Raw genomic sequence first — 14,473 nt, 5'->3', positions numbered from 1 at the left:
ACACTATGGGTGATACAAAAACGCTAAGGCTATATTTAGATTCATCTCATAAAAACCTATAAAGATCAGCTATCAAAGTAGAAAAAGTTTCTCAAAAATAATTTTTCGTTGGTCTGTGAATGTTTTTGAAGCTTCATGACTCGTTTTAAATGGACATCAATTTGCCAACTGTTATTATTTTATTGCGATGGATGTATGCATTACTTTGCACGTTCTATAACTGTGGTCAGATCTAATCTACCACTTTAATAAATTCTTTGAGCCCTTCCGCCAAAACATTGCAAACGCCTTGTACCAAGAAGCATATGGATGAAAAATGAACTTTAAAGACATAAAAATTTTCAATGTGTCGCGTCTGGCATCTCAAAAATGTCTGGCAGCTTAAAAAGTGGAAGAAAAGATTTTTTAAACGTTCACAACATAGTTGTTAATTAATTATTTAGTGTTGGTTGACTAGTTTTGAACTTCGCCCATTTCCACAGGCCACTTCTTACACAGAAAAACGTCGTTACGACTGGATGCATAGATTGTAGATAATGAAGGTATCATAAATGTATGGTCCATGCGGTAACTATTTACGTATTTGTATTTAGGATGTGTTTGGTGTGGACAGTTCTGTTTATGTCACCACACTTGAACGTATCTCAGATCTGCGTTCGAAGATGTCACAATTGTATTAATACCTTACTGTACCGTATTATGTTAATGTATGTGCAATATATATATATATATATATATATATATATATATATATATATATATGTGTGTGTGTGTGTGTGTGTGTGTGTGTGTGTGTGTGTGTGTGTGTGTATTTAATTGTGGTTCCTTCTTTACTCAGCATGACGTGATCCACGTGACAACGATATTTTATATACAGTGGAGAATTTGTTATCATTGTATTACGCTCGCTTATTTATTGCAGGCATTATCGCAATTTTGACAGGAACATACTCTACACTAGCATCATTTATAAAGTAGCCAAAACATGACGATATACCTATTCTCGCAGTTAAAAAAACGAATGCAACAAATGTAATAAAGCCTACGTTGGACACGCGATAGTTAACAGGATTTAAACGGGTAATGACTGAAATTTTCGAAAACATACATTCGGCACCATAGGAAAGACAAATTTCTTCCGTTTCAAACAATATATTATTATCTACTTTTCAATTGTTTATTTGGTGCTAAATGCTCTTTGGACAAATGCCTGCGGACTGGCCACGCCGTGCGACAGGCAAGGAATATCACCAAAAGATTTCTTGCCTGCCACAGTCATGCAAACAATAAAGACAATATGCAGGGACCTTGCAGATACAAAATTACATAGCATATGTCTACATGGCCATACACCAAACCTTAATGAAAGTTTCAACAGCTGCGTGTGGCAAGGAGTACCAAAAACAGTGTTTGTTCGATTGACAGTACCCAGGTGTAATAGATGCTGTCATCTGTTTCAGTGATGGTGTAATTAGCAAGACAAAACTAATGGACGAATTAGGCATCCAACAAGGAAATAATATGATAGTTGTGTTGAATGCCAAAGATTGTCAGCAAGTAGTTGAAGCTGAAAGAGTTGCGATAGTCAGCATTAACGGCCCAGAGTAAGGAAAAGATCCCTGAAAAGGTCCACAAAGGATGAAGAAGCAGGTGGCCAGTAACACACTGAGAAGAATCATTTCTCATTTTCTCGAAATTACATTTTCAGAACAAGTTATATCTTCACAATGATCTGAGCTATGTTCATCAAATTCCTCCACAGTGAGCCGCCTTTTGTACAGAATGTCGTATGTCTTAAACAATGAAAGATAATTAAATAGCTTTCCTTTAGTTAATGTCCTTCAGTGTTGGTACAAAACCGCAACTTCCTTCAAATTTCGAATCAAGAGTAACACGATATAAAAGCAAGGCGTAGATATGCAGCACGTTGAACCCCAGGTCCCCTTAAAACAAGATACACAGGATACATAAACAGAAGTGAAAATAACTTTTCACTTTTCAGCACACGCCTCAGAGAATAATACACACTCCATTGAAAATATCGAGAGAAATTTCACTACTTTACAGATGTCTTCAAAGGCCAATTGATGGACGACTAAGCTCACAGAACAAACGTTAACAAACAGAATCGTGCAGCAGAAAAATCATAGAAAATTTCCATAGCACCTTAATCAGCACATGAAAGGCACTTCACCATGCATTAATCATCAAATACGCGACTGCAAACAATTCCTAGAAACCCTCAAGAGTATCTTAATCAGCATTTGAATCGCAATCTACACAGCGATAATTATAACAGCGGAATACCATTGTTTGTAGATTTCATTGAAATACAAATTTAACGCGACTCACTGCTTTACTTCCTACAGATGGGGCGAGAGTTGTGTTTGGGTAGCTCAGTCGGTGCCGGTACGGTAGCTCAGCGTGTTCGGTCAGAGGGTTAGCTGCCACCTGTAATAAAAAAACTGAGTGAACGGATCAACGAAGAACCTGAACGGGTGTTATCGGACATCCGCCCCCGACAAATTCACCGAACAACACAGAACAAAATGAGATAAAAAAAAAGTGGGTAGAGCGCTTGCCCGCGATAGGCAAATGTCCCGAGTTCGAGTCTCGGTGTGGCACACAGTTTTAATCCGCCAGGAAGTTTCATATCAGCGCACACTCCGCGGCAGAGTGAAAATTTCATTGTGGTATCGACAAAACTGTTTCACAAAGAAATTAGCACCCACAGCACTACGTATGCTTTCCGTGGCAACTCTGTCCAAGTGTTCGTAAAAAATCGTCACTCTACGTGTAGAAACGTGATGTCACCTGGAACTCTAAGGAGTACTTCAGCAGCACCTTTTGAAAGCATCCTACTTGCTACTTAAACTTAAACTGAGCTCATAACTGGCATGACTTCAGTATTTATGCACTAAAAATGTTCCCCTTCCGAACAAAATTTTGCCCCATGAATAAAGAACAACATGATCTGACCTCTATTAATGATAATATTCGGCAGTAGGCAGGACGTTCACGGAGCAACGGGGATCTCTCACATGTGTTAAAGTATGCAAAAATATAACCAATACCTTCGATCATTCTAGGACAACTAAAAGTATAGAGAGAACGCTTGCGATGAAGATGTAGGCCTAACACCTATTCGCAAAAAGCATGAATGACCAAAGCCATGCTTAACATATTCAGGATAGCAGCATGTGTCTCGAAGTAATCAGCAGCTTCGACTTACGTCTTGTTTGCTGTAATCTACAAGCAACGAAATAAATATTTTATCTGACACTGGTTGTTTCTAGTGATTCCGCTGAAGGCAGAATATACTCAGCGAATTGTACTCACATCAGCTACGAATTAGGAAAAAGGATAAGTAACCATATGGAAGCTGAGCATGAAAAACATAATAATTTGTGACTTCTGGATGAACAATAATTAAAGAGAATCTGTAGTAACTTTCCATTTTTATTCAATAAGCAGTCACGAAAATTCAGTAAAAATATTACACTGTGAAACAATGCCATATATCATCAATATCTGAAAGAAGAGGAACCCCCATATAATCTCACATCACTTTGATAAACCATACAAATTATAAACATGAGTGTACTTATGTATGTATGTATCTCCTACTAATCCAATGGACCAATTTCAACAAAATTGGTACACATATAATTTACTGTCTGGAAAGAATGACTTTGGAAGTAATAACCACCCACCTATCAGGGGGGTGGGGTAGGGATGAAAAAGCAGTGTGGCTCTTGACGCTATTTATTTCTTTGCTTGCATGTTAAAGCAAACAAGAGGTAAGTTTAAGCTCCTGGCAACTTCGAGACACGTATTTCCATCCCAACTATGTTAAGTATGGCTTTGGTCATTCATGCTTTTTGCGGATATGTGTTAGACCATACAGAGCACTGCCTACATCGGCATCGCACGCGTTCTCTCTATACTTTTAGTTGTCATAAATGTATTAGTTATCCAGTATTTGAGAATGAGAACACAGACGCTGCCACAAACTTTACAAAAAAATTTGATTCCCTTACGAAACTTTTTCTCGCTGTCGATCACCCCAAAATGATGGAAGGAAAAACATTTATCGCTTACTGCAATTTCGTTATTCATTCAGTAAAACTCCATATCAAGCATGACGTTTTAATTTATCACCTCTTTACTTCTAACTGTATACGTGACACATTTTGCATACAGTATTCACATATACCATCAAAGTATCAGAAAAACTAGATCATTGTTCGACACTTAGTTCAGGAGATATGACCTCATAAACAGTGAATGCGAGAAAAATTACCGCCTAGTGCAAGACATTTAAATTTATCGCTACGTTGCTATTAACTCTATTCGCAACACTTTTCGCAAATAGTATCCACATTAGCCACTGAATTTACCTAGTAAAATATATCATCATACTACGACACATGGTTCAGGAGATACATATACAGCCATATCACGTACGACGTCTTAATTTATTATTTTTCCACTAATAACTCTATTCGCAACACATTTGTTAGGTAGTATCCACATAAACCGCTGAATGACCGACAAGAATAAATCACTGCATGACACGTAGTTCAGGAGACAACGTCATAAAATTTGAGCTGCATGAAACTGAAACTTCAGGGCGAAACTCACTGGACTTCATGTGAAATATGTGTACAAATACGCGTGAAATATTAGGGTGAGTCAAATAAAAACCTTACTTTTTTAGATATTATTTATTGTGCAGAAGTGGTACAAAGCTGTATCACCTTTCTACATAATCTCCTGCACACTCGATGCAAGTCCTCCAGCACTTACAAAGTGCATAAATTCCTTTAGAAAAAATAATCTTTTGGTAGTCCGCGCAACCACTCATGGACCGCGTGGCGTACCTCTTCATCAGAACGGAACTTCTGTCCTCCCATTGCGTCTTTGAGTGGTCCAAACATACGGAAATCACTTGGGGCCAGTTCTGGTGAGTATGGTGGATGAGGAAGACACTCAAAATGCAGGACTGTGATCGTTGCAACTGCTGTACGGGCAGTGTGGGGCCTTGCATTGTCATGCTGAAAAAGGACACCTGCCGACAGCAATCCATGTCACCTTGAGTTGATTGCAGGCCGCAGATGATTTTTAGGAAATCTGTGTATGATTCACTGGTGACAGTGGTCCCTCTAGGCATGTAACGCTCCAAAATGACGCATTTTTCGTCCCAAAAGAGAGTCAGCATAACCTTCTCTGCTGATGGTTCTGTTACAAACTTCTTTGGTTTTGGTGATGAGGAATGTCGCCATTCCTTGCTGACTCTCTTCGCTTCCGGTTGGTTGAAGTGAACCCAAGATTGTTCCCCAGTAACGATTCTAGCAAGGAAGCCATCACCTTCTCGTTCAAAGCGCTGAAGAAGTTCTTCACAGGCATCAACACGTCGTTCTCTCATTTCAGGAGTCAGCTGCCGTGGCACCCATCTTGCAGACACTTTGTGAAACTGGAGCACATCATGCACAGTGTGGTGGGCTGATCCATGACTAATCTGTAAACTTACTGCAATGTCATTCTGTGTCACGCTGCGGTTTTCCTTCACTATGGCTTCTACTGTGCCTGGCCTGGGCGAGGAGCATCTTCCACTGAAGTCACACCATTTGCGAACTTCTTACTCCATTCGTAGACTTGCTGCTGTAACAAACATGCATGACCGTATTGAACCTTCATTCGTCGATGAATTTCAATAGGTTTCACACCTTCACTAAGCAAAAACCGAATAATAGAACGTTGTTCTTCCCTGGTGCAAGTCGCAAGTGGAGCGGCCATCTTTATACTGATACTGCGACGGTATGTGTACATCTGCATTATGCTGTCACCTACAGGCCATTCTGCACGCTGTTTGTAGAAAGCTTACCAACTTACAGGATAATGGCGCGAAATTTCGATTTGTTATTACAAATTTAAGGTTTTCATTTGACTCACCCTCGTATGTTAAATATTTGTGAAACATATTTGACACGGGCGTATGCGAGCGACTCCACGGCTAAAAAGCTCATCTCGAACCCCTGGAACGATTTCAGTGAAATTTAGTGTACATGTTAGTTAAAAACTAGAAAGAGGTACTATAGGACTAAGAACCACCAGAATCCTATTGGAGTGAATGTGATAGCGTGGGGAGCTGAGGAAAAACGAGGAGATGGACAGAGATAGGAGAGGGGGAAACGGACAGAGAAAGGGGAGAGGAGGGGATGGACAGAGAAAGGGAAGACGAGGAGATGGACAGAGAAAGGAGGTGGGCAGAGATATGGGGAAGAAAAGACAGGCAAAGAGAGAGGGAAGAAGGAGATGAACAGAGGAGGATAAGCAAATAGACAAAGAGAGAGAACAGACGGTCAGAGAGAGGAGCATGAGGACATTGACAAAGACTGGGGGGAGGAGGTAGTGGAGAGAGAGATTGGATGATGGAAATGAACAGAGAGAGAAGGGCGTAAGAAATGGGCTAATAAAAGATTGGAATATATACATACCCAGGCAATGCCAGGTACACAGGTAGCATTAAATAATTGGAACACTAACGCGAACCATGAGCCACAACCGCCGTTGACTTGAGAGATCAATGTTAATGCTTGTACATGGAACAAATTCTTGATCGGGATAAGCAGATTTAACGTTGGTCACAAAGAAAAACACCCGTAGAGTTGAAAATCAGGCAAATAGAATATTACGCCGAAGCAAGTTAGCAAGCAAGCAACGCTCTCAATATGAATTCCTGAATGTTGTAACGTAAAGATGATAACCACCGCAGTACACATAACAAAGGTGCCTACCTTAAAGAAAAAGCAAAGGGCATTGGCTGCATGCAGCCCCCACACAAAGAGAAGTATATGACTGGACCGAGCGGTCAGCACAAGAGAAGTGATACGTGTACTGTCCGCATGGTCTAGTTAACTCATCCACCCAGTCGGTAGGACTCCGCCTTAGATTACAGCCTACAGAAATGCTCATACTATGCACACACAAAAGTGACTTCGCTAACAGACGAGAACAGTGCACAAGAGAGTCTTTCCACCTGCCTAACGATTTACAAGTTACATAGTGATATTTAACGCCATAAAAATGGCTATACAAAATACATATTGGCGACAATATATCCCAAATACGTTGTCGGGAAACATTACGGCCACAGGAATTGCAGTCATATGTACAACATACTAGCGACTGTTACCCGACAATGTTTGCGGCAACACATGTGCGGGCCAGAAGTGTTTGGACACACTATCGCCACAAAATGGACGAACGCGAGCTAGCGGTAGTGAGTAAGACTCTCCTGTTTTTACATCACACAAGTAATAAAGTTATCAGAAAGAAGAACAAAGGAAATCGGTTTTTGTGGATGCATCCATTTTTTAAGTAGGCGGAACGATTCAGCTTCAGAAAATTTCACTTGTGAATTGATGCTGTTTCAGAATTTTACTAGAATGTCGAAAAATGATTTCGAATGTCTTGTCCAGAGAATTAATCCTAGAATCGCTAAAACCAATACAAATATGAGAATCTGTATACCAGCTACAATACGACTTGTGGCCACTCTTCGGTTTTTAGGTACTGGTGGTTCCTATAGAAGTTTGATGTGTCTCTTTAAAGTGCTCTATTCTTCAGTAAGGCTCATGTCAGATAAGTATCTACTGCATTCTTTTGGTAAAAGAACTGAAAGATGTCATTCAAGGAAGTTTGAAATAAGAATGTAATTTTCTTTTACTTTTGTCCATCAGCAGACACTGTTTACACTACCAAATCGTGTTTCACTTATGTGTCGAGCTAATACGAAACTCACGGCATCAAATACAAACGGTGTGAATGAAGAACCACGTGCGCTTCTATTCTTCGGCCGGCCACAGTGGCCGAGCGGTTCTAGGTGCTTCAGCCTGGAACCGCATGACAGCTACGGTCGCAGGTTCGAATCCTGCCTCGGGCATGGATGTGTGTGATGTCCTTAGGTTGGTTAGGTTTAAGTAGTTTTATGTTCTAGGGGACTGAAAGTCCCATAGTGCTCAGAGCCATTTATCTTTGTTCTTCTACTACGACTTTTCCGCCTCGCACTGGCATAGGTTCGTGGACTTGGGAATTTTTGGTATGTTTCCTCAAGCATGATTCTGAACTTACCGGCCACAGCTTCCCAGCTATCCTTTTTGACACTGTGATCTTTGTGCACATTACTTTCGACATCGCATAGCTCTGGTCTGCCTCGGGCATGGATGTGTATGATGTCCTTAGGTTGGTTAGGTTTAAGTAGTTCTATGCTCTAGGGGACTGAAAGTCCCATAGTGCTCAGAGCCATTTATCTTTGTTCTTCTACTACGACTTTTCCGCCTCGCACTGGCATAGGTTCGTGGACTTGGGAATTTTTGGTATGTTTCCTCAAGCATGATTCTGAACTTATAGGCCACAGCTTCCCAGTTATCCTTTTTGACATTGCGATCTTTGTGCACATTACTTTCGACATCGCACAGCTCTGGTCTCAGACGAATCGCATTTATAAAAATTATTGTTTTCTACTTTGTCCACTCGTTCAATGCTACACACAACAAGCGCTCGACAATGAACTACGAAATAAGTACTACGTACGCCCAAACTTTCGAACCAAAGCGGAACGATATTGTTTACTCTCTGACACGTGACTGCAGCGCTGTCGAGAGAAGTAGGAAACACAGGTGAGAGCGAGGGAGAGCATTTACAGACGAGGACAGAGATAGATATTGCCGTGCATTACGGAATATTCCCCACCCTTGATGAACAACACAGCAACCCCTCGGCAAGAAGTCGACAACTACCTGCAACATCAGCAATATTGCCCAACCATACCTCAACCCTGCCTTCTATTGCAGGCAGCTGTGCAGCATTGTTGACGGCAACGCTGTTGCTGCCAAGTATTGCCGTAAAATAGGGCCCACCTAAAGATACGCTGACAGACGACTTTCACTTAACAAACAGCGGAACTACGTCGAAGCCGACCACCATCACCTCACTGTTGACAGGGAGTGGTCTCCGCTGTACCGGCCGGTATTGCGGCTCCGCCGGGCGGGTGATGGATCTGCGGCACTTGTCGCAAAGTCAAGGCCGCCGCCACCCGCCCACTCAGTGCTTTGGCGGGCGTTGCCTCCCCGGCAAGGCCGGCCGCTGCTGTATATATACTGGCACCGGCGGCAGCCAGGCACCACATGCAGCAGCCACACGCCCTTACACCACCATGAAGGCCTTCGTAAGTATTCAGCATCCTCGTCGATAAGGTCTGGAATCCAGTTACGAAACACTCGGTCGACTTGCAGTTAAGTGATGTTTCTACTTGAAGGCAACGTACTGGGCTACAGTGACTAAACATAACAGTGAATTATAATTTGATTGATTTAAACACCGGAATGTACCTGTAATTGATAATATGAAAGTATCAGTTCACAGTTGCAGGCTTAGGTAAACAGGTGTCAATTTTCTATCGGTAGGGGGAAATAAAATAATTCTTCTTTAAATATGGGTTTCGATCTTATGATAATCTTCAGGTATCGTAAAATAATTTGCAACATCTACATCCATACTCCGCAAGCCACGTGACGGTGTGTGGCGGAGGGTACCCTGAGTACCTCTATCGGTTCTCCCTTCTATTCCAGTGTCGTATTGTACGTGGAAAGAAGGATTGTCGGTATGCTTCTGTGTGGCCTCTAATCTCCCTGATTTTATCCTCATGGTCTCTTCGCGAGATATACGTAGGAGGGAGCAATATACTGCTTGACTCTTCAGTGAAGGTATGTTCTCGAAGCTTTAACAAAAGCCCGTACCGAGCTACTGAGCGTCTCTCCTGCAGGGTCTTCCACTGGAGTTTATCTATCATCTCCGTAACGCTGTTTGATGTGAAAGTCGATGCAGCATGTCATGAACTCACACAAATGCAGGATGCTTTTCGATCGGTACCGCTGGGATTTGCAGTGGCATGACAGAGGCTAGCACGAGTGGGGCTGGTTGTAGGAATCTGGAACATCCTATAATAATTAGTATTGGAATACTTTAGTAAGTAACTTTTACTCAACTTTGTCCTGCTACAACACAATTCTGGTATTACGTTTGTAATACATGCGCGAACTAGATGCTGCGAACATAGCGAGCTGAAGGCTATTCTAATCTGACTTCGCTCGTGACCTGTAGCTGACTCGGCCCGGTGCGATCTGCAAGTCTCTGTCTGTGCCACCGCTATCGATTATCGCAACCTCTAGCGTGGTGTCTAACGTTCACACCACACTGTTCGTGGCATCAAATAAAATAAAAGCCATTCCGCATCACGGGCGTCAATATTAAAATAAGTCGTATGTTAGGTAGTAAAATGTACTTACACAGTTAATTAATAATCTTTTTATTCTGTCATGATATGGTACTAACTTTTCGTGTGGGGGGTGCCTAATTTTACGATACCGAGAGCGGTTTCGAAAACTGACGTCTTTTCAAATATTTACGAGCTGTGGTGCACCAGATGAAAAAAATCTATTAAGGTGCAATATCCCTTCAATTAAGAGGTCTCTAGGGACGAGCCAAAAACTCGAATTGGACAAAAGTGAAGCAGGAAACTGACTGCAACTTTTTCAAAGCTGCCATCCTACAATTCGTGTCACAGGATTAAGGAGAACTTCCAACTAAATTACTGGTTGGAAATTTGAATTTCTCTCCACTACACTGTGAGTTTACTTTCCTAAGCACTGTCCCAACTCGCTCAGATTGTACTCTATGGTGTTGTTAAACTGCCATTCATCTGCAGCAGATGAATTACATAGAATGGTCGATACCTCCTCTTCTTCTAGAACATCCTCAAATGGCATGGAGTAGATATCAAATTTCGTGAAACTGTAACATCGACTGCACATATCCCAGAAGGGGGGCTTTAGAGAGAATATTGCACCACAATGTCGAATAATCATGGTCTAAGTTATCTAAAATGGGTCAAAATCAGATAGAAAATATCAAACTTTGTGGGTCTTTGAAGACCCTGGAAACATCCTACAGCCTCTAACACACCACTGACAGAGTAACAGTGGAAATTTTAATAATCATCTTACTTGCTCCAGCAGACACAGGCGCAGAAAAGGAGAATAATATAAGAAACTTACCACACGTTACATACTAGTATCAGTCATTTCGGAAGTAGACGACTCCATCTATTGTGCGTTTGTTACATGTTTGTTACATGAGTATAAAAGTTCTCAAAAATGGTTCAAATGACTCTGAGCACTATGGGACTTAATATCGGATGTCATCATTCACCTAGAACTTAGATCTACTTAAACCTAACTAACCTAAGGAAATCACACATCCAAGGCAGGATTCGAACCTAGGACTGTAGCAGTCGCGCGGTTCCGGACTGAAGCGCCTAGCACCGCTCGACTACCACGTCCGGCATGAAAGTACTCCCTTGGTCTACAAATTTTACTGTAATTAGCAAATTCGCAGGATCACTAAATACAATTTTATATGTTAAAAATGAAGAAATTCCTCCAGCTGTATTGAGGTGTTGGTTTGAAACTTCCTGGCAGATTAAAACTGTGTGCCGGAACGAGACTCGAACTCGGGACCTTTGCCTTTCGCGGGCAAGCGCAAGGTACTGGCGGAATTAAAGCTGTGAGGACGGGGCGTGACTCGTGCTTGGGTAGCTTAGACGGAAGAGCGCTTGCCCGCGAAAGGCAAAGGTTGCGAGTTCGAGTCTCGGTCGGGCACACAGTTTTAATCTGGTAGGAAGTTTCATATCAGCACACACTCCGCTGAAGAGTGAAAATTTCATTCTACGTGTTGGTTTTATTGGCAAATGGTTTCCATGTTGTAACATCATCTTCAGGACCATACTTGTTGACAGTAACCGTATGTGTCTAACACTAGTAGTCAGTGGTGAGATAGGCGTGTTCCATGCGGAAGGCTGGTAGTAACTGATTCCTATTGTTAGTCACATACGGTTACTGTCAACAAGTATGGGCCTGAAGATGATATTGTAACAACATCAAAACTAGTTGTCTGTAAAACCAAGACCTTGATTCAGCTGGAGGGATTTCGTCATTTTTCAACATATATTATATTAACTGACATCCCAAGTCGTCCCGTTCCAATTATGGATATACGAAGATTAAATACAATTTTAAATCAAACAGATCTGATTGATATTTGATAGTGAGTCAACAGATGTTTTGTTTCTTCTAGACTAGTAAAGATACAAAATGCAAAAGTGGCCGAGCTTCGCTGATACAAACCTCCAGATTTTTCATTTGGTCTTCGGTCTCAGTTCTGACCAATGTATAATATATTTACAAAAACCTCAAATACGTCAACTGTTAGCCCTAGACATATACTAAATTTTTGTGTTGTGCTCTTTGATGAGCGCAGCTCAAGTTTATTTTGCATAGGGAACTGCAAGAAATTAATTTTTTCCCCACCCCGCAGGTGTGCTCTCTCCTCGTAGTGCTGCTGGTGGCGGCCGTGTTGGCCCAGGAGAAGGCCAAGGAGACCCTGAAGGGCGCCGAGGCCTACTACGCCTACGCCGCCCCCTACGCCTACAGCGCCTTCGGCTACCCCGCCGTCAGCGCCTACTCCGCCTACCCTTACGCCGCTGCGGGCTACCCCTACTACTACCGCTGAACACGCCTCACTGGGCTTGTGCATCACTCTTGAGAAGCCGTGCCTATTGTACTTCAGATCACCAGTGCCATAAATAAATGTGTATATAGCAACAACTGCTTCCTTTCATTTACTGTTACGTATTAATCCTAACTCCTTAGTGCATACCACTGGATTTACACAGACGCGCACACACACAGTTAAAGAGAGGGGACGAGGGGACCAGGCAAGAAGGCGTGGATGGTGAGAGGGAAGGTGGTTGGATGGAAGTGAGAGATAGAAGAGGGGAGAGAGAAACAACTGCAACCTGACCTGACGAATATAGACACTAAAGTCCACTGTCTCAGCTATTAAAGGCATTGGATCCTTCAGTGGGGAAGGAATAACATGAGCTACTGTATGTAGTATTCGTACCTATAACACAGTAAATACACTCCTGGAAATTGAAATAAGAACACCGTGAATTCATTGTCCTAGGAAGGGGAAACTTTATTGACACTTTCCTGGGGTCAGATACATCACATGATCACACTGACAGAACCACAGGCACATAGACACAGGCAACAGAGCATGCACAATGTCGGCACTAGTACAGTGTATATCCACCTTTCGCAGCAATGCAGGCTGCTATTCTCCCATGGAGACGATCGTAGACATGCTGGATGTAGTCCTGTGGAACGGCTTGCCATGCCATTTCCACCTGGCGCCTCAGTTGGACCAGCGTTCGTGCTGGACGTGCAGACCGCGTGAGACGACGCTTCATCCAGTCCCAAACATGCTCAATAGGGGGACAGATCCGCAGATCTTGCCGGCCAGGGTAGTTGACTTACACCTTCTAGAGCACGTTGGGTGGCACGGGATACATGCGGACGTGCATTGTCCTGTTGGAACAGCAAGTTCCCTTGCCGGTCTAGGAATGGTAGAACGATGGGTTCGATGACGGTTTGGATGTACCGTGCACTATTCAGTGTCCCCTCGACGATCACCAGAGGTGTACGGCCAGTGTAGGAGATCGCTCCCCTCACCATGATGCCGGGTGTTGGCCCTGTGTGCCTCGGTCGTATGCAGTCCTGATTGTGGCGCTCACCTGCACAGCGCCAAACACGCATACGACCATCATTGGCACCAAGGCCGAAGCGACTCTCATCGCTGAAGACGACACGTCTCCATTCGTCCCTCCATTCACGCCTGTCGCGACACCACTGGAGGCGGGCTGCACGATGTTGGGGCGTGAGCGGAAGACGGCCTAACGGTGAGCGGGACAGTGGCCAGCTTCATGGAGACGGTTGCGAATGGTCCTCGCCGATACCCCAGGAGCAACAGTGTCCCTAATTTGCTGGGAAGTGGCGGTGCGGTCCCCTACGGCACTGCGTAGGATCCTACGGTCTTAGCGTGCATCCGTGAGTCGCTGCGGTCCGGTCCCAGGTCGACGGGCACGTGCACCTTCCGCCGACCACTGGCGACAACATCGATGTACTGTGGAGACCTCACGCTCCACGTGTTGAGCAATTCGGCGGTACGTCCACCCGGCCTCCCGCATGCCCACTATACGCCCTCGCTCAAAGTCCGTCAACTGCACACACGGTTCACGTCCACGCTGTCGCGGCATGCAACCAGTGTTAAGGACTGCGATGGAGCTCCGTATGCCACGGCAAACTGGCCGACACTGACGGCGGCGGTGCACAAATGCTGCGCAGCTAGCGCCATTCGACGGCCAACACCGCGGTTCCGGGTGTGTCCGCTGTGCCGTGCGTGTGATCATTGCTTGTGCAGCCCTCTCGCAGTGTCCGGAGCAAGTATGGTGGGTCTGACACACCGGTGTCAATGTGTTCTTTTTTCCATTTCCAGGAGTGTATGAGGC

At 43.6% G+C, this 14,473-nt stretch overlaps 1 protein-coding gene across 1 annotated transcript in view; it reads left to right on the top strand.

The window, feature by feature from the left end:
- The window catches only part of LOC126354924 (uncharacterized), a 231,124-nt gene extending 218,396 nt beyond the window's left edge, over positions 1 to 12,728 (top strand). Inside the window, exon 2 of the mRNA XM_050005023.1 lies at positions 12,439 to 12,728. Coding sequence (XP_049860980.1) covers positions 12,439 to 12,633 — 195 coding nt within the window. The 3' untranslated portion in view covers positions 12,634 to 12,728. The remainder of the gene's footprint in view (positions 1 to 12,438) is intronic.
- The last annotated feature ends 1,745 nt before the right edge of the window (positions 12,729 to 14,473 follow it).

Source organism: Schistocerca gregaria, chromosome 3 (genome assembly GCF_023897955.1).
Source record: "Schistocerca gregaria isolate iqSchGreg1 chromosome 3, iqSchGreg1.2, whole genome shotgun sequence".
In the NCBI taxonomy this organism is placed as follows: domain Eukaryota; kingdom Metazoa; phylum Arthropoda; class Insecta; order Orthoptera; family Acrididae; genus Schistocerca; species Schistocerca gregaria.
Note: the sequence above shows the minus strand (reverse complement) of the source record. Positions and strands in the feature narration are given on the sequence as shown.